Genomic DNA, 25,821 nt, shown 5'->3' with positions numbered 1-25,821 from the left:
ATCACAGTTCAGTTGTTGGATAAGTGAAGGGAGTAATGTGGATACACTTTGGGCTAAATTCAAAGGAATCATTTGGGAAGGAGAGAAGAGATTTGTACCTGTTAAGAAGGGTAAAATGACCTCAGACCCTGTTTATTATACAAGGGAAATAAGAAAATTAAAAAGAAAATGTAGAATAGTAAACAGGAAAATCAAAGAAGGTAGGGAGAGTAGAGAAACTAGAAAACAGCTAATGAGGGAACTGAATAGAGTGAAAAAGGAAGCAAAAGAGAATTATATGAATGGCATTCTTCAAGAGCGAAATGACCACAAAGGGAAATGGAAAAGGCTGTATTCATATATCAGGAATCAAAAAAGGAATCCAAATTCCTACAATGGTGGGAGAAGGGGGTGAACACTATTTAACAGATACTGAGAAAGCAAACCTCTTTAGTAAGGAATTCAGAGATTCAGTAGAAGATTGTCAGGAGTTGGAAACCGAAACAGAAGATACAGAAGGAGGGACACAGAGGGAAACAAGAAGCTTCTCATTCACAAATGAAGATATTTTCAGAGAAATCCAACTGCTTCAGCAAGGAAAAGCAGCACGAAGTGATCAAATTATTGGGAAGGTGTTAAAGACAATGGTGTTAAAGACATAGTGCCTTATTTAAAATTTCTCTTTGACTATGTCATAAATAATAATGTAATACCAAAGGAATGGAAGGAGTCTATAATAATACCAATTTATAAAGGAAAGGGAGATAAAAGGAAACCAGAAAACTACAGACCAATCAGCCTGACCAGTATAGTTTGTAAAATACTGGAGAGTTTAATATCAAAGTACGTCAGAGGGATATGTGATGATAAAAATTGGTTCATGAGGAGCCAGTATGTATTTAGAAAGAAATTTTCTTGTGAGGCACAAGTGGTGGGATTTCAGCAGGACATATCAGATCAATTGGATTCAGGAGGCCAGTTAGATTGCATAGCCATAGATCTTTCCAAAGCCTTTGATAGAGTGGAACATGGAATATTATTAAAGAAATTGGAGGGAATAGGACTGGACGTAAGGGTTACACGTTGGGTGAAAACATTTCTAAATTCAAGGGTTCAGAAAGTCAAAGTAGGAAATAACGTATCGCAGGAAGAGAAAGTTGGGAAGGGAATTGCACAGGGTAGTATAATCGGTCCATTACTTTTCTTAATATACGTAAATGATTTAGGGAATAATATAACATCAAAAATAAGGTTGTATGCAGATGACATAATTGTTTATAGGGAAATAAATACCATTGAGGATTGTTCAGAATTACAAAGGGACCTTGAGAGTATCCAACAATGGGTTGAAGAGAATAATATGAAGGTTAATGGAGGCAAATCAACTGTTACAACATTTACAAACAGGAGTTATAAAACTGAATTTGAATATACTTTGGATGGGGTAGTTATCCCAAAAGATGGCAAGTGCAAATACTTAGGTGTAAAATTTGAAAGTAATTTGCACTGGAAGGGTCATGTGGATGACATTGTTGGGAAAGCATACAGATCATTACATGTCATAATGAGGCTACTTAAAGGATGCAACAAAGAATTAAAAGAGAAAAGTTACCTAAGTATGGTTCGTCCATTATTGGAATATGCAAACAGTGTTTGGGATCCTCACCAAGAATACCTAATAAAAGAAATAGACAGTGTGCAGAGGAAAGCAGCAAGGTTTGTAACAGGGGATTTCAGGAGAAAGAGTAGTGTATCAGAAATGTTAAAGGAACTAGGGTGGGAAACTTTAAGTAAGAGAAGGGAGAAAACTAGACTTATAGGGATATATAGAGCCTATACAGGAGAAGCAGCATGGGGAGATATCCGTGAGAGGCTTCAGTTGGAAAATAATTATATTGGCAGGACTGACCACAAATGTAAAATTAAAAGAAATTTTAGTAGAAGTGATTGGGCTAAATTTTCATTCATTGGGAAGGGTGTAAAGGAGTGGAATAGTTTACCAGGGATAGTGTTTGATCCTTTTCCAAAATCTGTACAGATATTCAAGAAGAGAATAAACAGCAACAGAGAAAATAAATGAAATGTTAGAGGGCATTCGACCAGTGCAGGTTAATGTAAATAAAAAATGTGTGTGAATAAATTAATTCCATCCCCTAGTCTAAGGAGTTTGGACAGCCAAAGTAGGGGACTGCCTGTAGGGGTGAAGTACAGTGGGGACTTCGAGGGCCCTGGGACCGCTACGGTAGCTGTGAAGGCCCTTCAGGAACTCTGAAAAGTGGTGGCAAAAGGGGCTCTGGTTAAGACACAGCAGGTCGTTATGCTACTTGGGTTCCAGAATGTGTAAAGGAAAAAAGAAAAAAGTAAATAAATGCAATGTAAATTTTAATCTTATACCAGTTGTACAGTATCATTTGAAGTAATTCCACATAAAGTATATCAGTTGACTATATTTGTAAGTAGTTCAGGAGATATTATTAGTAGAATTTTGTAAACAATATAAATTTACTAAGGATGAGCTGTGTGTTTAATAGAAAAAATTGTTAGCATAAATTGTATAATATTGTATTATAGGAAAATTTTGTTCTCTTGTTAATTTAATATTTAGTGCTTGACAATAATGTATTTTAGTGTACCATTTGCCACCGAGGTAGGCACCTCATTTGCAAATAAAGAGATTTTGATTTGATTTGATTTCTGACATTGAATTTCCTCACCCACTGATCCCACGCATCACAGCTGAGGAGGTCACCTCTGTCATCAAATGTATGGAAAACCAAAAAGCCTCAGGACCAGATGAGCAACCAGCAGAATTTTGGAAGGAGCAGGAACTACATGGTGCTGCAATTGACTGGTTGACAGACTTTCTTAATACCATTTTAGATTGGACTACAAGCATCGCAGTTCCAATCTTCAAGAATAAGGATGATACAGCTGAATGCTCTAATTAATGCCAAATCCACCTGTTTTATGTTGTTGTTGTTGTAATATATGACTCAGTTTCAACTCAGATAATTTATAACTGTTAGGTTCTTCTGTCTGCTGAAACTAATTTTGAGTAATAAATGTATAAATGATCTGAAAAAGCAAACATTTCGTTACAGTATTATACTTGAAAAAACAAACAACTTAATTAAAATAGAATGGCATGTTCTATCTAATCACACTCAAATATTTAGGGAAGTATAAATATTTATTTTTATTTCTATTTAAATATTTACGATCTTGAAATCTGGAACCTACCTTAATGAAGTCCTGTTTTTTCTCCGCTCTAGCATAGAACGCAAGGTGTTGAACAAGTCCACCTGTCTCATCAGTCTGCTGACCTTCTGCTATGCCACTCCCACTGCCCTGGCTAGGTCAATGATACAATGTATATTACTTTTAGGCATTTTATTTTTAGTTCTCCCATGATTATTATTATTATTATTATTATTAATATTATTATTATTATTATTATTATTATTATTATTATTATTATTATTATTATTATTATTATTATTATTATTATTATTGTTGTTGTTGTATTACAATTCTTTTGTAAACTATGCAAGGGTTTTTAATGAGCATCTAATGGTCTGCCTATTATATTGGTAATTTTCCATAATGTCATTTTTGCTTACTTCAACTCTTTAGGAATAGTACTTGCAGTTTATTATTATTATCATCTTTACTTTTTATTATTAAAATATTAATCTAGCATGGAAGTTTAGTTTTCCTTGGTCTGTATATATGGCATTGTAGTTTGTTACTTGACATTTAAAGTTTATCCAAATTAAGCTACCATTTTCATTGTTATTATCATTGTTATATTATTATAATAATTTGAATTGTTTTTGAAAACTATTTAGTGGTTGTCTAATGAGCTTTTAATAGGCTGGCTCATTTTCCTTTAATTTTCCATTATGTAGTTTACGTTAACGTGAACGGTTTTCTTGGAAATATATTCATAGTTTTTTATCAATAATAGATACAATGTGGTCATGCAGTCTTGTATTCAGACTGCCAGAAACCCTACTAGTGAAGCAGTTATTTAGTTACTTCTGAAAATATAAAACAAGGAACACTTAGTTCACAGTGATCATGAATGATTTAGAAGAATTTAATTTATCAATGCTCCAAATTGAAGGCAGAGAAGAGAAGAGGATTCTAAGGAATAAACACTTCCAGTTCAAAATCATAACATTTCAACAACGGAATTACACCATTACTGACAACCAAAGAGCTGCCAGGTCCGACAGGATGAAGAAGTTTTTGGAGCGGAAGAAGAAGCTGAAAAGACTGTTTATTATTATTAGACTTTAATGTATATGACTGATTAAAGTGCTCTAAGTTTATCAAAATTGTAAGAACTACGTAAAAAAATAATAAAAAAATATAATAAAATTATATTATAATCTGAAGGCAATTGATATCAGATACATCTACATTCTGTATAAAAGTCAGTCTGCAGTGATAAGAGTTGAGAACTTTGAAAAAGAAGCAGCAATCCAGAAAGGAGTGAACCATGGCTGAAGTTTGTCCTTCCTCCTTTTTAATGTTTATATAGAACATATGGTAAAGAAAACCAAGGAGGAATTTGGAACGGTAATTACAATCCAAGGAGAGGAAATCAAAACCCTGAGATTTGCACTGCAGAAGATCTGGAGAAATTGCTGAATGGTATGGACAGAATCTTGGGGAAGGAATACAAGATGAAAATAAGTAAGTCCAAAAGAAAAATAATGGAGTGCAGTTGAATGATGTCAGATGCTGCAGGAAATATTAGATTAGGAAAGGAAGCCTTAAAGGAAGTAGATGAATGTTGTTACTTGGGAAGTAAAATAACTAATGATGGCAGAAGTAAGTACGGCATAAAATGCAGACTGGCACAAGCAAGGAAGGCCTTTCTTAAGAAAAGAGATTTGCTCGCTTCGAACATTGATATAGGAATTAGAAAGATGTTTTTGAAGACTTTTGTAAGGAGTGTGGCATTGTATGGAAGTGAAACACGGATGCTAACTAGCTCAGAAAGAAAGAGAATAGAAGCTTTTGAAATGTGGTGTTACTTGATGAATGCTGAAGGTGAGATGGACAGATCGAATCACGAATGAGAGATACTGAACTGAATTGGTGAAATGAGATTGATTTGGTTAAATTTGACACGCAGAAGAGATAGAATGTTAGGACACATCTTAAGACACCCAGGACTTGTTCAGTTGGTTTTTAAGGGAAGCATAGGCAGTAAGAATGATAGGGGTAGACCACAGTATGAATATGACAAGCAGATTAGAGCGGATATAGGATGTAATATTTATGTAGGAATGAAAAGATTAGGACAGGATAGGGTGGCATGGACCGCTGCATCAAACCAGTTTATGGATCGATGACTCAAACAACAACATATTATAATAATAAAACTACGAATATCGTATAGTTTGAAGAAAGCTGTTCATGTAAATGTAAATTATTGCCCCTTAGGATAGTCGAGAGCAACAAGAACAGAAGAAGTGATAGTATGTTCTTATAAAAAAATTGGGAGCAAAGCAAATGAGAGAATAATTTAAGAGACACATGATGTATTTGTCTTCTTTTCTTAGAAATGTGAATCTGAATTGAATTCTGTCTCCAACTCTTGCTGCTGTTGAGTCACACAATAGCCCTGCTTGAGGGACAGTTTAAAATCCAAGGAATGTTGGCCCTATCATTCTTCTTGTTCTAAATGTATGTAGGATAATAGTTGTAGGGTTTGGGTATGACTAAGGGCAACAAATCCCCTTAAATAGCATAGTCAAATTATTATGCCTTATTCTGTGAGAGTTTCTATTAAGTTAAAATCCCTCCCAGAGAGAATTTATCAGAGCTTGAAGTCTCTATGATTTTAAGGACTATCTGCTTTTTTTAAGAATGAAGGGGAGCAGTTGGGCAATAAGCATCACACTTTTTATGGGAGTGCCTTTATCGATAGTGAAGAGGAATGGAGCAAGGTCAAATAAGGAAAATGAAGAAAGTTTTTCACCACCATCATGAAAGAAGCAGTGTGTGGAACAAGGACAGCCTATGATTTGGTTAGATGATTTCATGCTTTATGCTTGGTACTATAAGGAGAACAATGTATGACTTATTTTGAGGAGATTTATCTTACATTATACAGCCTCCATGCTCAGCTTCTGGTGCTGTTGGAGTCTACTTCAGTTGCTCAATCAGGGCATGCTTATTGGAGAAGAATAAGAGAACTATGTTCATCTGATTTCAAAATCATTTACACCAATAAAACTTGGTGTGCACAAAACCACACTTTGAAAAGTGTATGGCAAGAGCAGTTGAAAGATTCTTTAAATGAAGACTTCTCTGATTACAACCACTACAGAATGCATAAACAACAAGTATATCAATGGAGTGTAGGCTTCAAAATACCAATGGTAGCTGAAAAACATGTTATCATCCTTCATATTTGTCCGGCTCCATGGCTAAGTGGTTAGCATGCTGGCCTATGGTCACAGGGATCCCAGGTTCGATTCCCAGCAAGGTCAGGAATTTTAACCGTAATTGGTTAATTCCCCTGGCATGGGGACTGGGTGTATGTGCTGTCTTCATCATTTTATCCTCACCATGACGTGCAAGTCACCTACAGGCGTCAAATAAAAAGACCTGCACCAGGCCTCTCCGGAGGCTACATAGTATTTTGGCATCCTTTGTATTACTAGTGAAAATGGATTTTTTAATGAACTTTGTTTCATTGGAAAGAAAGGAAACAAAGATACCACAATGAGATGAATGCTGAAAATTTCACCATTTGGTTAAAAAAAAGTTTTAAATTTATTTCCCAATAAGTCTGCCATCATAATTGATCAAGCACCATACCACACAATGTCTATGAAAAAACTTTGCAATGTCATGGATAAAACCAGAAATAATTTCTTGGATGAAAAAAAAAAAAAATCACACTACCACATGAGGTAGATTTGCATGAAAAAATGACAGAAGCTGAATTGCCATGGAAAGCCATATATACATACACTACTAGCTGATGTACCCATGCTTTGCTATGGGATTCTCAGATAGACTGACCTTTTGTTTTCCTTTACAAAAATGTCAGTATTAATGTAGTGATTAAAAGCAATGTTATCATATAAAATACTTGATCAAATGAAAAACTGCACATTTTATCATTTTTAACAAACAGTACTACGGTGCCAGTCTAACAGTACAAAGACCCTGAGCTGGAATGACCAGGCCCCAGACAGCTGTGAACACCCCTCTGCTATTATTTCGTTCAATGTGCACATTGCTCATTCCAATCAGTGCCTTAGAGTAGGGATTGAATAGCTCGAATGCTATGATGAACCAGTTTGTTATGTACCTGTAGTACCAGAAAATTTAAGAACCAGAGGAATGGCGTGCTAAAGAAGAAAGTTATCTAACTCCCAACTACTTCCCGGTAATATTCAGGCAGGCTGTTACACTCGGTACGACCGGGCAAGTTGGCCGTGTGGTTAGGGGTGTGCAGCAGTGAGCTTGCGTCCACGAGATAGTGGACTCGAACCCCACTGTCAGCAGCGCTGAAGATGGTATTCCATGGTTTCCCATTTTAACACCAGGCAAATGCTGGAGCTGTACCTTAATTAAGGCCAAGGCTGCTTCCTTCACACTCCTAGCCCTTTCTTATTCCATCATCACCGTAAGACCTATCTGTGTCGCTGCGACGCAAGGTAAATTTAAAATTACTTGGTACGCAGCAGTAATCCTATCTCTCGGAGATGAGTAGCAACAGAAGACGCAAAAAACTTCACAACAAACAAAGGTCAATGTAATGTTATTGTTGATCAATTTTATGAGCTTTCTATATTGTAGGCCTTCATATTTCTGTGATATTAGGGCATCATATAAAATTATTTATAGCGTAGAACATAGTTCCTTATTCTCTGACTTTACATACTGATTTCATTAAATTTTGTTTACCCATTTTCTCATGACTCGGCGCTGATATGAACTTAGTAACAAAAATCCAAATTCAAGAATATATCTTTGATCATAGCTGGTATGGTAACAATGTATAAGACATAACTTATCGGAAATTTAATACTATATAACTTTAGTCATGTAGTATTTATTGATACGACCACTAATAACAAATATTTGAGAATTCAATTTCAGGTCTTCCCCTAAACTACCATTCCACTCAGCGTGAATAAAATTATTTATGGCCTAGATTATAGCAACTTATTATCCAACTTTGCCTACCAATTTTCATTAAGATTCGACCACTAACAACATAAATATTTGAGAATTAAATTTTAGGCCTTCCCTAAACTACCATTTCACTCAGCATGAATAAAATTATTTATGGCCTAGATTGTAGCGACTTATATAGCTACATACATACATACATACATACATACATACATACATACATACATACATACATACATACATACATACATACATACATACATACATACATACATACACACATACATACATACATAGATGCAGACAGACAGACAGACAGACAGACAGACAGACAGACAGACAGACAGACAGACAGACAGACAGACAGACAGACAGACAGACAGACAGACAGACAGACAGACAGACAGACAGACAGACAGACAGACATTACAGAAAATCAATAAGTGCATTTCCTTGTTGCTGTGGATACGACTGATACAGAAATACCATCCTTTTTAAATTCTGAGCAATGTACAGACAAAACTCTTATCTATATACATAAAATATCTATATATCTATATCTATATATATATATATATATATATATACATACTTGTCCTGACTGACTGACTGATTCATCATTGCTGAGCCAAAACTACTGGACATAAATGAATGAAATTTTGAGGATATATTCATATTAAGATGTAGGTGCTCGCTAAGAGAGGATTTTTGGATATTCCGTCGCTAAGGGGGTGAAAAGGGGGTGTGAAATTTTAAAATGAGTGTATCCATATCTCAAAACTTTAAAAGTTTACAGATGTGAAAATTGGTATTTAGAATCTTCTTTAAAAATAAGGAAACCTGTATTTTTTTATTTTCAGAAAATCCAATAGGATGGGTGAAAGAGGGTGAAAAAGTGGTTGAATGCCTTTTAATCAGGATACCGGTACTTATATCTCAGAAACCGCAGACATTACAGACCTGAAAATTGGAACTTTTTTCGCTTTTAAAAATTAAGAAGCGCATATTTTTTTGTTTTTGGAAAATAAAAATAATGGGAGGGTGAAAAGGGGGGTGAATTTTTGAAATGAGTGCATCTATATCTCAAAACTTTTAAAGTTTACAGATGTAAAAATTGGTATTTAGAATGTTCATTAAAAATAAAGAAGCACGTATTTCTTTGTTTTCGGAAAATCCCAATAGGAGGTGTGAAAAGAGATGAAAAAGGGGTTGAATGCCTTTAAAGAGAAATATCTCAGAAACTGAAGATATTACAGACCTGAAAATTGGTGTTTGGGATCTCCTTTAAAAATAAAGAAACACGTATTTTTTGTTTTTGGAAAATACAATTCATGGTGGGGCTGAAAAGGGGGTGAAATTTTAAAATGAGTGTATCTATATCTCAAAACTTTTAAAGCTTATAGATGTAAAAATTGGTATTTAGAATCTCCTTTAAAACTAAAGAAACACATTTTTTTGTTTTCGGAAAATGCCAATAGGAAGGGTGGAAAAGGGTGAAAAACGGGTTGAATGCCTTTAATGTAGCTACTTATATTTCAGAACCTGAAGATATTATAGACCTGAAAACTGGTGTTTGGGATCTCCTATAAAAATAAAGGAACATGTATTTTTTTAGTTTCGGAAAATCCAATTAATAGGGGGGGGGGGGTGAAAAGGGGGCGAATTTTTAAAATGAGTGTATCTATATCTCAAAACTTTTAAAGTTTATAGATGTAAAAATTGGTATTTAGAATCTCCTTTAAAAATAAAGAAACATGTATTTTTTTGTTTTTGGAAAATCCCAATAGGAAGGGTAGAAAAGGGTGAAAAAGAGGTTGAATGCCTTTAATGAGGCTACTTATATTTCAGAACCTGGAGATATTACAGACCTGAAAATTTGTATTTGGGATCTACTTTAAAACTAAATAAGCAGGTACTTTTTCGTTTTTGGAAAATCCAAATAATGAGGGGTGAAAAGCAGGGGGGGGGGGTGAATCTTTAAAATAAGTGTGTCTACATCTTAAAACTTTAAAAGTTTACAGATATCAAAATTGGTATTTAGAGTCTCCCTTATGAAGGAAAACGTATTTTTTTGTTTTCTGTAAATCCCAATATGATGGGTTTAAAAGGGTGAATAATAGGTTGAATGCCTTTAATGAGGATACATATGTCTCAGAAACTGAAGATATTACAGAACTGAAAATTTGTATATGGGATCTCCTTTGAAAACAAAGAAACACGTATTTTTTTGCTTTTGGAAAATCCAATTAATGGCGGTTGACCGGAAGTGACAAATTGGGGTGAATTTTTTGAAAGACTATATCTTCAGAATATCTGAGAAACGTAAAATGTTGCAGACGTAAAAAGTGTGTATTTGGAATCTCCTGTAAATGTAAAGAAATATAGGTGATTTGTATTTGGAAACTCCACTTAAGGGGAACTAAAAGTGGTGAAATTTTAAAATGAGAATTTCGACAGTATATCTCAAAAAAGTTAACATGTTACAAAAGTGAAAAATTGTATTTTTTATCTTATTAAAAATAATGAAACGTGTATTTTTAGTTTTCGGAAATACCACTTGGGCGGGGGGGGGGTGAAATTATTGAAAAATTAATAGACTTAATTGTATGAGAATACTTACATCTAATAAAAATTATATTTGTTACAGGCGTGAAAATTTGTATTTGGATCTCTTTTAAAATCAAAGAAAAACGCGTTTTGGGGGGAATAATCTTGGGGGCGGGAGTGAAAAGGAGTTGAATTCCTTTCATGAGGACACATAAATCAAAAACTGAAGAAGTTAGAGTCGTGATAATTGGTATTTAGAAGGTACTTTACTATAAAAGAAACGAGTTTACTGGGGGGGGGGGGGGGTGAAAGATGTGAAAAAAGTTAATTATTTTTATGGGGATACTTATATCTCAAAACTGAAGGTTGTAGACGTGAACATTGGAGTTTGGAATCTCTTTTAAACATAAAGAAACACGCCTTCATTTCTTTTTTGTGGGGGGGGGGGGAAATTAAACTAACGACGGTGGGGTTTAAAAGGAGGTTAGACCAATTGATTTTACTGCTTATTCATTCCATTCCTGACCCTGTCAAATGACTGGAAACAGGCTGTGGATTTTCGATGTACTTATTCTGAGCATAAACCGATCATTTTTAATCTTTCCTGGGTTCATTTTCAAGAGCCATCTTTTCCTTCGGAGAACGTTCTTTGATTACAGTAGATTCTCCTGGCATATAAATAAAAATTAAAAACATTTGAAATAAACGATAGGAATGAGATTGACTGTCCAATTGTTCATCTCTATAATAAGGTCAATAATGCACGGAAGTATGTCATTCGTATCGCCAGAAATTCCGCGTACTTGCCTACGCGCGACAATGGTGCTGGTCACAATGTCAAAAATGAAAATGGCAGCAGATGGAATTTACTGCCAATTAGCGGTCTTGCACCTTGCTGTGGGGTCCAGAACATCTATAATAATAATAATAATAATAATAATAATAATAATAATAATAATAATAATAATAATAATAATAATATTCTGGACCGTCGTCAAATGTGCGGACCGCGCTGGAAACGGGTCTGGAAGGGTAATGACTACAAATGCAGTCCGGCCGCGGGTTCAGTACTGCCAAGGCACCCAAGAAGACACCACGCCGAATCTCCTCAAGAATTTGATCCATATTAAAAATGCTTATAGGAAAAGATGGCAAACATTTAGGGACCGAACTGACCGGGTGGAATACATGGTCCTAGCCCGGGAAGTACGAAATCGATTGCTGGAAAGAAAGATTGAAAAATGGGAGGGAACATGCCGTAATCTCTCAGAAAACGAGTCAGATCTCGAATTTTGACGGATTATATATAAATCGATATCCATTCAATTATAAATTTCAGTATAATACCGTAGCGAAGCACGGGTATCTTGCTAGTCTATATATATATATATATATACTACATATATATATAAAATAAGAGTTTTGTCTGTACATTGCTCAGAATTTGAAAAGAATGATATTTATGTATCAGTCATGTCCATACTAACAAGGATATGCAATTTTTACTTTTCCGTAATTTCTGTCTGTCTGTCTGTCTGTCTGTCTGTCTGTCTGTATGTATGTACACGCATCACGAGAAAACGGCTGAAGAGAATTTAATGAAAATCGGTACGTGAAGTTGAAGGATGATCCACTACAATCTAGGCTATGAATAATTTTACTCACGCTAAGTGAAATGGTAGTTTAGGGGAAGGCCTAAAATTTAATTCTCAAATATTTATATTGTACCGTACTCAGGGGTAAATACCCTCTAGAACGATGCCTCCATTCCTATATGAACATCCGACTAACTCAGGGTTGGGCAGAGAGTGGGTTGGTTGTCGGTTGGGTCAGGATAAAAAGTCGAAGTTCTACTCTAAATATCAATCAATGACAGGAAATGGAGGTATAACACGAATGAGAAACAATCATAGGGGGTAAGATGGATTTATTGATAAATATCCCCGATCATATTACGAGAAAACAATTAAATCAAGAAAAAATAGTATGTCAAAATGAACTCAAAAAATGTAGAAAATAAATGGAAATCAAAACATTACTTGAATAATAAGACAAAATTTGAAATAAAAAATCAAGTTCAACAAAGAACATTATATACATCAAGACTAAGCTGCTTCTTATAGTCCATTATTTATATTGTATGGCAACAAGTGTACGCAAACACTGACATGTGGTATTTCCATATGGAGTTACACACTATCGCATCACAACGATACGGTTTCCAAATTTAAGTTAAAACGAGAGTCGTCGAAATACTACCGTTAAATAAAAGTTACATTATAAAGAAAAGTTACGACGAAAAAAAACAAACATTAAGCCGCAATGGACGCTATGTAAGTTATGCGAAATACTAGGGGCATATCCTATACTATATTTACAACAATTCAAATAATCAAACTAAACATATATATACATCGGATATTGAGTAAACTCTTAAATGCTACACAGATTCTAATGTGAAACCCGGTTCACTGCAAAAGATCTAGACGAACATTTTTTTTGTTTTCAGAATATTCACTTAAAGGTGGGAAGGGGGTGGGGGGGAGGAAGGACTGGAAAAAGGGGTTGAATATTTTTTATCGGGATACTTATATCTCAAAAACTAAACATATTATTACATGGAAACTTACATCGGATATCGAGTAAACTCTTAAATGCTACACAGATTCTAATGTGAAACCCAGTTCACTGCAAAAGATCTAGACAGAACTAGATAAACCACCAATGCTTCAGCACTCGGGCTGTTCCCTTTTAAAACAATGAGACAAGGTATACAATCACAAATAACAATGTAAAACATCATCCTGTAAGGGAAAGACATAAATAACTCTTGATATCATGAAGAAAGCAATGGGCAACATTGCCTCCTTCTGCTGCATTTGAGCGCTCAACTGCGCGGTTATCCGTCATGTACTTCCGGGTAGATTATGAGCTGAAAAGAAATGTTGAACTCAACACTATGCTAAAGTTTGGATTCTGTCTCCCGAAGCTGTCACAAGGAAGTATCGTCTCATTCACGCCTAGATAAACACAGGCCAGAAATCAGCTTGCCATGAGATAACGCCTTTCGCCGGCTACACGGAAACTCACGTATATTCATTCCTTCTTAGCATGCTTTTACCATTGAATATCATCAGACTCAATAGTCTGGAATTAATACTGTCCATTCTGATCACAATATACACTCAGAAGACACTTAGCAGGCACACACATCTGCACAATATTCTTTCTCTTGTCAGGCATACAATCAGCCTGCATCAATACATTATAATTCAGCATGCAATCTTTATCTCATTATTTCTCATAAATCCCATTGGCCTTCCACATTATGAGACTCAGTTCGTGTCCTTTACAGACCATCAGGCAAACAGAATCCAACTTAACTCAAAGATCTTATTTCAACAACGACGTTCTGCAGCTCCTTCAGTCAGCTTCCGTAAAATCATGTGTCATGCAGAATATCTATACCTGTCCCTCTGAATAACCGAAATGAAATGAACTAATACGTATTGAACGTTGTATAAAGATGAACCTGTCAATCTAGCCCTTCTAGCATATATATAAGGAAAACTCGGAATATCCTATACTAAGTAACATGCGTAAATAAACAACAACTAATCCTATCAATCCCTCATTTTCCCATTCATCTAATCATAAAGCAAAATGAAAATAAAATAAACATGCATTATTCTCATATCCGAATCTATCATAGTAACAAAATTAAGCAAACACATGCCGTCAGGCTTACTTTACATGAAGTTAAAAATTCTATCTACACTGCCCTAGTACCTTAACATAATTTACATATCATGCCATAAATAACACATGCATCTTAACTGAATTCCATCCGACGACTCTCGAGATACCAGGATAGCAGCTTACATCCCTGCTGATTGAGGGATTTACTCCATGTTAATCACAGCATTAACATGTAGGAATGCACTTCCTTCTTCTGCATGCATAGCCATCATCTTGCTGGAAAATAATCCACTGGAACACAGAAGACTATGGTTGGCAATATCTTCGCTGCTTATTGCTACGAGCCGAAATACCCTTTCTCTTTACAAGATCAGCTAAACACACTGATACATTTTTAATAGGCACACTTCACTTAAAGGGTGAGAATACAGTTTAAAAAGCAGCACACGGTTTGCAACGGAAGTTCCTCGCAAAATGCGCCCATCGCGAAGTAGTGAAACAATAGCACGTCTCCACTACACTTGCTACACATCGGTCACTAAGCACTGTCGCGAAGTAGTGAAACAATAGCACGTCTCCACTACACTTGCTACACATCGGTCACTAAGCACCGTCTTTATATATTGAAAGTAAACTCTGCCAAAATATACTATTCCATTTACTCAAAAACAGTAAAATCTTCCAACTGCACAATTTAAAATATCATTTAAAACCAGTTACTGTTACTGGAATAAATACGTTAATCACGATCACCAATTCAGAGTCTGTGCTTCCGCACTATCCAAGCATTTAACACAGAGTGACGCTCTCCAGAGCTTGGGTTACTGAGGAGGCTTCGGTGACGCCATTTCAATACTGGGGTTCCCGGGTGTCTGAACCAACCACCAATCAGAAAATTCGTCGTATATGATGACACAATATTATTTGTGATATATTTACAAAACACAGCTCAAACACTAGCAAATCGCTTCCACCAATTTTTATATTACTTTTCCAAATATATCTGACTTCTGAAAGTGTGGAAAACCGATTACCGACAGAAACTGACTTTAGTAACGGAGCACATTGGTCATTCTGGAATTAAAATTTGGCGCGGTGTGGCCTCCATGTTTCCCAAGTCCTTAATTTCCCATTGGCTGAAATATCTTGCTTGGTCAGCATCTACTACACGTGTCGATCCTTGCCAGCGCTTAGTTACGCCACCCTTTCTCACAGTCATACGGAAATATGAAGCAATATCCAGCGACTCACTGTCTTGCTCAACATCCGGTATCAACTATCTTGGGATACGATGCTTTAACTTGTTAGACTGTAACTTTGATGAATAAATTTTACATATTATGTCAAATAATACTCTAATTATTATTATGGGCCGGCAGGATACGGCTCAATATCATTACTGGTCCTATCGATAAATACTATATAACGAAAGTTACATAGGATTAAATTTCCGATCATTTATGTCATAGATTGTTACCATACCGGCTTTGATAACACAGGTATTCATGAATTTGTATTTTTGTTGCCAAGTCCATATCAACGCCGAGCCACGAGAAAATGGGTTAACAGAATTTAATGAAAGTCGGTATCTATAGTCGGAGAATAAGAAACTACAGTCTACATTATAAACAACTTTATTCATCCTGGATGAAATTGTAGTTTAGGGGAAGGCACCTAAAATTTAATTTTTAAAAACCTATGTTATTTGTCCTATTGAAAAGTACTACATAACAAAAGTTATAGAGAATACAATTTCCGACCATTTATGTTTTATTCAGTTTTACCGTACTGACTATGATAAGAGTGGTATCTCAGAGTCGGAAGAAAACTAAATGTGAAGGCCTACAGTATTGAAAGCGCCTAACATTGATCAACAATAACATCACATTGACTATTGTTTGTTGTGATGTTCTTTGTCTCTTATGCTGCCGCTCAACTCAGATAGATGGGGTTACTGCTGCGCACCGAGTATAACAGACTGACTGAATATTGGCAGGAAATAGCTGCCGAAACAGACTGGTTCATCGTAGTATTCCAGCTATTCGACCCCTACTCTGACGCGGTGGTTGGAATGAGTAGTGTGCATACTTAAGGTAGAGGCTCACTTAAGTAGTAGTAGTAGCAGTAGTAGTAGTAGTAGTATGGCCTAGTCTATAATTACAATTAAGCCTATTCCAAATTATAGCACCACAATTCAATAAAAAACTCAAAATTCAACCCTGGAAGGTGCTGTCTTAAGAAAAGCTTCTTCCACTTCACTTTTATTACATTCTACATTCATTTTATACCAAATTAGCAGTGAAGAGGGGGTTTCTCCTCTGGCTTGAAGGAAAAATTTACCTCTAAGTCAGATAGATTTTTCCACCGCCTGTGTAGTGAACTGAGATTTTCCGACTCATCGGGTACTCCTAGGAAACAGATGAGTAAAAGGGAATAGTTTTTGCCCTGGGAGTCTCCACTATTCGACACCCCCACCCGGCCGAAATAAGATGAAGTGTGTTCATGGATCACGGCTGTCTGTGGCTTGGTCATTCCAGCTCTGGAACTTTGGACTGTTAGATCGGCAGCGTAGTACTGTTCGTTAAAAGTGTGAAAATGTGTGGTTTTTCATTTGATCGAGTATTTCGTATGAAAACATTGCTTTTAATCGCGCCATTCCCACTGACATTAAAAATTAAATAATTGAAGTTCAACCAATTCAATACATAAAAGAAAGAAATGTAGTAATTACATTCTTATTTAAATGGGACCGGTTTCGACCTTAGTCCAGGTCATCGTCAGCTGTAAAAACAAGTAGGCGAAATCACACAATGTTTATGAATATTGGAGAAATGGGTCAGTTTCACACTCTGTCAGGCACAAAGTCACAACACTATCAAATAATATATGAAGATTATAAATAAACTTGAAGTCGCAGACGAATAGATTTGTAGAAGCAAACCGCCAGTTCCCGGTGATCAGCGCGGCACATTCAAGGTCATGCGCGTTTACTTCCATGTCGCGTTTATATGGTAACGTTAAGTGCTATGCAATTTAATACAATCGTGCTCATAACGTGTACACTACTTAACCTAGAATTCTGTATAAAATGTAGAATTCCGTAGCAAAGCACGGGTACATTAGCTAGTTTTTTCAAGTCAACTGTTTTCCAAGAACTTAGCAGGAGCACAAGTTCTCATTCAATTATACTGATTTGCGTCGTATATTTTTTATATACGTACTTAACTTCCCGCAACCGAGACAAATATTGGACCTTCAAGACATTCTCCACTCTACTTTGGCGTTCGAGACCGCAGCGCATGACCTTGAATGTGCCGCGCTGATCACCGGGAACTGGCGGTTTGCTTCTACAAATCTATTCGTCTGCGACTTCAAGTTTATTTATAATCTTCATATATTATTTGATAGTGTTGTGACTTTGTGCCTGACAGAGTGTGAAACTGACCCATTTCACCAATATTCATAAACATTGTGTGATTTCGCCTACTTGTTTTTACGGCTGACGATGACCTGGACTAAGGTCGAAACCGGTCCCATTTAAATAAGAATGTAATTACTACATTTCTTTCTTTTATGTATTGAATTGGTTGAACTTCAATTATTTAATTTTTAATGTTAATAATTTCAAAACGGAACAATGAAATTTTTATCTTTAAATTCCCACTGACGTCATTGTATGACCTAGGTTCATTTCAGTTGGGAAAACTAAGACGGTCTTTCTGAGGATGTAAAAAGGCAGGTGGAGAGTGAATGTCTGTCATTATAATGAAAACTCCCCAACCTGATTATGACTGATGGTAGGCAATGACTTACCATTACAATGAAAATTCCCTAACCCAGTCTTCATATAAGAAAAGATGTTTGGTGACTTCCATGTCGCGTTTATATGGTAACGTTAAGTGCTATGCACTTTAATACCATCGTGCTCATAACGTGTACACTACCTAACCTAGAATCCTGTATAAAATGTAGAATTCCGTAGCAAAGCATGGGTACATTAGCTAGTTTTATACATATAGATATATAAAAGAAAAGCAGTAACTACTTGAAACTATTACAAAGTAAATGTGATTTGAGTGGAACTTGTGTGGCTTCCTTTGGAACATTACAAATTAAACCCTACAGAATTCATTTGGGCGTATGTGAAAGGGGAAATTGTCATGATCAATTATGCCAATCCAATGGAATTTTATAGGACCTCAGGAAGCAAACTCTATTATCAGTTACAGCTGAACTTGGAAGAAATGTGTTGAACATTGCAAAACAACTGAAAATAAATACTGGGCAAACAACCAACTCCTACAGTCAATACTGCTTGAAGTTCATTACCGTTTCTCTTTTCTCTCACATCAAATGTATTTCTTTTTTCCTATAATTGTCAGAGTCTGTGGTATTGGAGTATAAGGCCTATGTTTACTCTGGAGAACTTCAGTCCATTTTCAGATTGGGGAACTATACTGGAGTGAGGTACTGACTCCCGACTAGGATGAATCGACACGGGACTTGCTCCTTCCTTGCTGAGGATCATGCTGTGTTGTCCTTCTGGGAAATTATATTCCTGAGATGATTCTTGTCTTATATTTCTGACTTTTACCACCTCTATGTTACCCCAATGAACCTTCTCTTTATTGCTGTTTGTGAGCTGGTTAGTAGCAGAGATTGGGAATATGAAGGGGGGGGTTGGGGGAGGGGACAAAGAATGTTCAGACAACAAAAGGTACCCAGGTTTCCATTGATTATTAAATCTTGAAGTACCATGATCGTGACTGCATCTGGAGATCTAAGCATCAGTTAAAGGGTATGAGCGTTCTCCTAATGGAATCGCTCATGGGCATCAGGAAGAATATTTTAAATAGTGCTCATGATCACCTTGGACTAAACTGTGTTTGGAGAGTACTGTATATTTTTACAATGGTGAAACTTGTCAATCTCATGTAAGGCACAAGTGACTATTTATATGGGCTGAGTACAGAGATAACAAAAACTCATAATAATGCAGTATTAAATGTGGGTGAGTGAAAGTGTCTGGAAGTACTTAGGGGAAAATAAGGTGAATAGGCAGTAATATTTCCTAGATTATGGCTAGTCATAACATAAGTACTGTTTCTGCTGACTAAAGTGACCATATCAGTGATCTGGTCCTACTTCCTCCCCAGTTGTCCTTCTCCTGCCTCTCCTACAAAATGCATAGTTGTGGCTTTTCAGCCTATTCTTATCCAGAGCTGACTGTGCATCATGACCTCATACATGTTATGTCAATTTGTTCTGGACCTAACTTGCTCCTTCCATTGTTCTCAATTTTTTGCCTCTTGTATGATCTTCCTTAAAGGCATCTGGGTGACCGCCTTCACCTGGTCAACCCATCTCTTTGTTGCTCTTCCTCTTGGCCTTTTACCATTGACTCTAAGTTGCTCCCCTGTCATCTCATGATGTGCCCAATAAACTACAATATCTTCTGACAGCACCGTAAAGGAGGAGGTCTTCTTGTATGCCTAGCTCATCTCTGATTGACACATTTGTTCTTCTCTGTGTCCAGGGTATTCTTAGCGTTCTTTGCCAGTGCCACATTTCAAAGGCGTCCATACGCTGATGTTTCTAGCTTTGGTAATGCAGATTTTGCAACCATACAAGAAGATGGAAACACAAGGGTCTGCACCAAGCAGATTTTGGTGTTTATATAGATATTCGTCTGTCGTGCCAGAGGATTTTCAACTTTTCCATTGCACAGAATCCAAGAGCTTCTTTTAATTTTCTGTTCACAGCCACCCTTATCACTCAGATATGAGCCTAGATAATAAATATATTTATTACCTATGAATAAATATACTGTGTTCATGTACAACTTCAAGATCGGTCAAGAAGTCATCAACAACTATGTTTGGAAGGACAGAAAAGAGGAAGTCATTAAGATAAGTTCCAGGTTTCAAGTATTTAAGCAGAAATAAACATACATGTTTATACAGATATTTGCATGATTATGGCAGAATTTGAGGGCATTCTTTCAAGAAAGAAACATGCCATTCTGTTTTAAGTTGTTCCTTTTTCAAGTATAATACTGTCGAAACTGAAAAGAAATGACTTCACATAATGATAAAATTTAAAAATCAGTCTGCAGTAAGAAGAATTGAAGGCTATGTAATAGAAGAATTAATCCAGAAAGGATTGGCTGCAGCTTTCACACTAGATGTTTAGAACATTATAATGCCTCCAAACACAACAAATTTTCAGCTTTGAGCTCTCACATGAAACAAGCAGGTCAACATTTCACTGCTATAGATCAAGACCTCACTATTATTTAAAAAAGCAGGTGAAGGGAAATTAATGAACAAATTAGAAAATGTTTATATATTTTTAGACCAATATTACAACAAAAAATTTAAACCTTAATGATATTATTGATGTCAAAAACCCATTATACAAGATTTTACCAAAATTGTTGCAATCACTAAACCATAAACATAACAATATAACAAACAATCTAAAATTACCATCTGCCAGGACCCCTCCCACTTTAAGAAACACAACTCCCTCCCCATCCGCCCCCACTAGCCAACCACATCCAATAGCACATAAACATAATGCCCTGCCCAACCGACCCCCACCTTCACACCCTCCCCCTACAATCTCGCATCGATATAACACTAGAAGCGCAAATGTCAGTCATGCAAACACTACCATGGCAATTAATTAACATTACAACAGTTGAAAAGATAAATGAAATTACATCTCACTTCATCTTTAACCAAATTAACATCACAACTCTCGAAGGGGTAAGTAATTTCACACACATCATTTCTTCTTCGTTCTCTCCTTCTCCTTTAATTTTATTCTTTAACATTTCACTCTCCTCTTGTTTCAGACATAACACCACAATCTCTACTCAACCTCGCACATTTTCTTTTCGACTTTTAATATAAGCTACAACCACGTCTACCTACTAATATAAATCTAGCTACATTTCTGACGAGTACTTGTCCTCGCTCCTAAGTGCTTTAAGAAGTTTGCCATCTTATCTCTTCATATAAGATTAACAACTTCAACAGACAAACAACTTTGGATTTTTATTTAACCACCACTAAGAGTGACTAAGCTATTATAAGCTCCTTATGCCATCTCCAGAATAAGGCACCATATTTTACCAGTTTTAATTTCAACACAGCAATTTACGTATTCATTTTGAACTTTTAACTCACTTCTTGTTACCACATTTATAAACAAGACATTCGTAAAAATCTATAATAAGGATTGATTATAAGACTTTGTCATAAGAGATTTTTGGACGTTTATAACTACAACAGTATCCTCTTATTTATATTTTAGACCTTCGTTAAAAACTACTAATAATAACAATCAGGATCCTGATTATTCATTCTTTCAGGTATGAGATTTTTAGACTGATGATTCCCTCATTATAGGTGAAACATGTCCCTGTATCTAATATGTTAAGATCTATTTCTTAAATTCAAATAAAAAACTCTTATGTATTAAATAGGTGGAATTTTTAATCTTTATAATATATTATAGATTATATTTATAATCTTTATAATCTTTGAGTTTAAATGGTAAGTTCCGAGCTCTCAGCTGAAAGATGGCGCTGAATGACATAAGTAGATGAATAGGCTTGAACAGAGCTTATAAATGTATCAAAGATATGCAGATAAAGTTGAAAATCAAGAGAACACATTGGGTCAAATATTCATTTATAGGATGAGAAGGAAGGGATTGAAATAATATATCAATGGAAATGTTTGATAAATTCCCAAGTACTTCAAAATTTTAAGAAAAGGCTAGGTAAACAGTTGATAGGGAATCTGCCACCTGGCAATAGCCCTAAATACAGTTAACTGATGATTGTTTGATTGATTGATTAATTGATTGAATGGTTTATTTATTTATTTATTTATTTATTTATTTATTTATTTATTTAGTTATTTATTTATTTATTTATTTATTGATTTTATTTTCAGCTTGACCAAGCTGTTGCCTAAATACAGTACCAGCTTTGTTTATGATGTTTTAGTTTTGTATGAAATTATAAATTTCTATTTCAATTCATACTCACACAGGTCCTCGAGATGAATCAACTATCAAAAACCATTTTGCACCATCTGCCTTCAAAGGTGCAAAAAATTGGTTAAGGTCTTTACCATCGGAGCTGGACCGCTTAAAGAAGAATCCACAGTATGGAAGATGGAGGAAGATAACTCAGTCTGGCAAATATCAAAGTAACTTGCAAGAAGGTTCCTCAACAAACATTCACAGGACTGCTACTTTTCCTGGCCCTGCAGACTACTGTCCTATTGGAGTTCATAAATATCGCCCAAAACCAGTCATCTTATATCCATTTGGGAGTTCTGTTGCCAATGCCAGGCCACGATTGAAGTTTAAACTTTCCCCAGGTCCAGGTCGTTACAGTATCAAACCCAAAATGCCATGCCATGGCCACAGACGTCCTGAGCCAATTTAAAAACTAATGCCTGTTGAATCTTAGATGTGGATTTCTTAAACATTTCAATGCTATTGCAAATTTTATCATTGTTTTTAATCTCTTTCATTAATGGTTTTATTTATGTTTTTATAAATTTTACTGAACCTGTGTATAATTAATTTTTTGTTAAATGTCTGTGTCCAACTGGTATAATAAGACTAAAATTATTTACAATAATGTGCTAATAAATGAAAATAATATGTTATAATTTTACAGTGTAATTGAATTACAAACTATAGAATAGTAATCATTTCCATGCAGGTACCTTCTTTGCTTCCTCCCTAAGAGTCAAATGGTATCATCATTAACTTCTCTCCATGGCAGCCAGGTTCAAATCATGGCCAGAGCATGTCAGAATTTTGAACTGAAAAGTCATGTCCATGTGGTTCAAATTTCACATAAAACTAGAGATTCCTATGGGGCAAATTGTCTCATGGTATGCGTTGTGTAGCTGTAAATTTGCATTTAGGAAACTGTCGGCAACCCTGAAGTTGTACTTTGTGGTTTCCTATTTTCACACCAGTCAAATGCTAGGGCTGTACTTTAATTAAGGTTGTGATTCTTTTCTTCCCCTTTCCAATACCAATGTTGCGGAAAACTGTAAAACTGCTAGTAAAAAGTTAAAAATTAATAAAGTGAGGTTTCTGCTCATACCCTTACAAATCATGCATATCTTTCTAGTATATCTTGGGAAATTTGGATTTAGTACTGGGAAATTTGCACTTCATAAAAGTATTACCAAGTAGATCAGATGACCCTCAGAGACAGAAATGTCAATTGAATGATGATTTTCAAGAATATAAAAGCCTGAGGAGAATAATGTCATTGTGTATGCTCTTATCATGTGATATTAAATTATTGTGTTGCATTCCCGTGCAGCTGCTCTATTTCAAGGCATGTGGGATTAACAAAATTTCTACAGATTTCACAACTGATCACCACTCTAAGGAGTGAAATGTTTAAAAGGAAGTTTTCACAAATTCATCATTCAGTGTTCAATGTTAACACTTTTCTTGTACATCCTTATGCCTTACAACATTCATACATAAGCTTTTCCTTACTAATTCCAGTATTAGCAATAGTAACTGAAATAGTTCTGATACTTTCTATTACATATAGAAAGATTTTCCCTCCAATTGAAGTTCTGACTTATTTTTCTATTATCAGTCAGCACATCTTCGTATATTGGAGAAATAATTTTTTTGTAAACAATTTATACTTTTTAGTATACACTATTGTTAACCGTCACTGTATACAATGGAGGGATGAACAACTGAAGCACCTTTTGGCTTTGCCTGGTATTATTATAATTTCCTTAAAATCACACAACAAGTGGTAGTGTGGTGTGATTTGAATAACCAACCAGAATTTGGCCTAAGGCAGGTATGGGCAGACCCTGAATAAGTGAGCGAGTACCACGTGGTTTGAAACAAATCTTTAGATGGTGCACATATTTTGTACAATGAATGCAGTGCTGGATGCTAATTCCCAGGCAAATACTGATTATGGTTTATGCTGAGTGGCCCAGATAAAGTGTTACAAGTGAATATCTCTTAAATGAATTCTTCTTAAGACTCCGTCTCCATGCGGAGGTTGGCGATCCATCCTGATGTACATCTTGCCATCTTCGAATGTCCTTTAGCCATGAATTTCTCCGTCTACCAATGAACCGTTCCCCTTATATCTTTCTTTTAATAATTAGCTATAATAATTGATATCGCTCTCCCCTCATAACACGTGGAAGGGATCTTCCAAACTGTGAAATGGGCAATATTTTCCCAGGGCCCCTTTTGGGATGCTGGAGTAGGGCAATTTCAGAATCTTAAATGGAACCATGAAAAAATATTTTTATATTCTAGTTCTGCTCAATAAACCAAGCAACTTTTAAGAAAAATATCCTTAAAAAATGAATTGTTGATCAGTTATATGATGTTTAATTTAGGTTAGTACACTTCATGAACTTCAGGAAAAATAAACTATCAATGAAAGGACATCAGTATTCTGGTTTCAAGGCCACCTAAACCCTCAAGATAAATAGTTGGCTATGTTGATTATTTACTGTGGCTTTTCCAGATCCAGAAATATGGCAGCTTTTGATGTAGAGGTAAATATGACTTTAGTACTAGGTGAATGCAGGAGAAATTACCAAATTGCATTGGCCGTGTTCAATGAAAGATATGGCATCCAAATGTCACATATGAAATTCAAATGACTGGAAACATAGCTACATAAGTAGGGAAGTGTAAAGAACAAGAATTGCTTTAAGGTGAAATCAAAAGCGCTGTAAATATTTTTGCCACTGTAGAAGTAAATCCACAGATGTCAATGTGAATTGTTTTCTGCTTTTGTTATTTTGATGTTGTTGGGGGTAAATAAATGGAGAGTCCCAGGGCAAAAACTATGCCCTCTTACTCATCTGTTTCCTAGGATTACTCAATAAGTTGGAAATACTCAATTTTACTGCAGTGGTGGGGGAGAAAATGATGTGACTTGGAGGCAGTAATTTTCTCTAAGCCAGAGAAGGTCATAAGTGAGCCAAGGACCACGAAGTTTATAATGTCCTTATGACCTGTTTTAGACTTGACATGCCCAGATTGTTTGACTAAGCTAAGAGTATTCTAGTTTTGGTTATCTTAGCTATGGTATCTTGTTTATCTGAGTTCTAACAGTCAGAATATGAACATTAGATTGTATCTTTCTGTTAGATCCCAACAATGTGGGCTCTTGTCATTTTACATGGGAGTTTGTTTTGGAAAATTTCTAATTGTGAAAGAGAATTTTTGGAAATATAGCACCAGGCTTCACAGCCATAGAGCAGTATGGACCTAATACATGCTAAATAAATATTATCTTGATGCCTTTGCTGGCGAGATGTAGTGTTTACAGTGCACCATGTCTTCTGGTATGGGCTATATCAAATTTGTTACTTTCATTGACCT

At 35.6% G+C, this 25,821-nt stretch overlaps 2 protein-coding genes across 2 annotated transcripts in view; one reads left to right on the top strand and one right to left on the bottom strand.

The window, feature by feature from the left end:
• The window catches only part of LOC136865710 (ciliary microtubule-associated protein 2), a 54,203-nt gene extending 31,128 nt beyond the window's left edge, over positions 1-23,075 (top strand). Inside the window, exon 4 of the mRNA XM_067142426.2 lies at positions 22,461-23,075. Coding sequence (XP_066998527.2) covers positions 22,461-22,861 — 401 coding nt within the window. The 3' untranslated portion in view covers positions 22,862-23,075. The remainder of the gene's footprint in view (positions 1-22,460) is intronic.
• The window catches only part of LOC136865175 (titin), a 168,179-nt gene that overhangs the window by 65,545 nt on the left and 76,813 nt on the right, over positions 1-25,821 (bottom strand). The gene's annotated exons all lie outside the window — the stretch shown is intronic.

Source organism: Anabrus simplex, chromosome 1 (assembly GCF_040414725.1).
Source record: "Anabrus simplex isolate iqAnaSimp1 chromosome 1, ASM4041472v1, whole genome shotgun sequence".
In the NCBI taxonomy this organism is placed as follows: domain Eukaryota; kingdom Metazoa; phylum Arthropoda; class Insecta; order Orthoptera; family Tettigoniidae; genus Anabrus; species Anabrus simplex.
The sequence above is the reverse complement of the archived record's forward strand: the minus strand, read 5'-3'. Positions and strand labels throughout refer to the sequence as shown.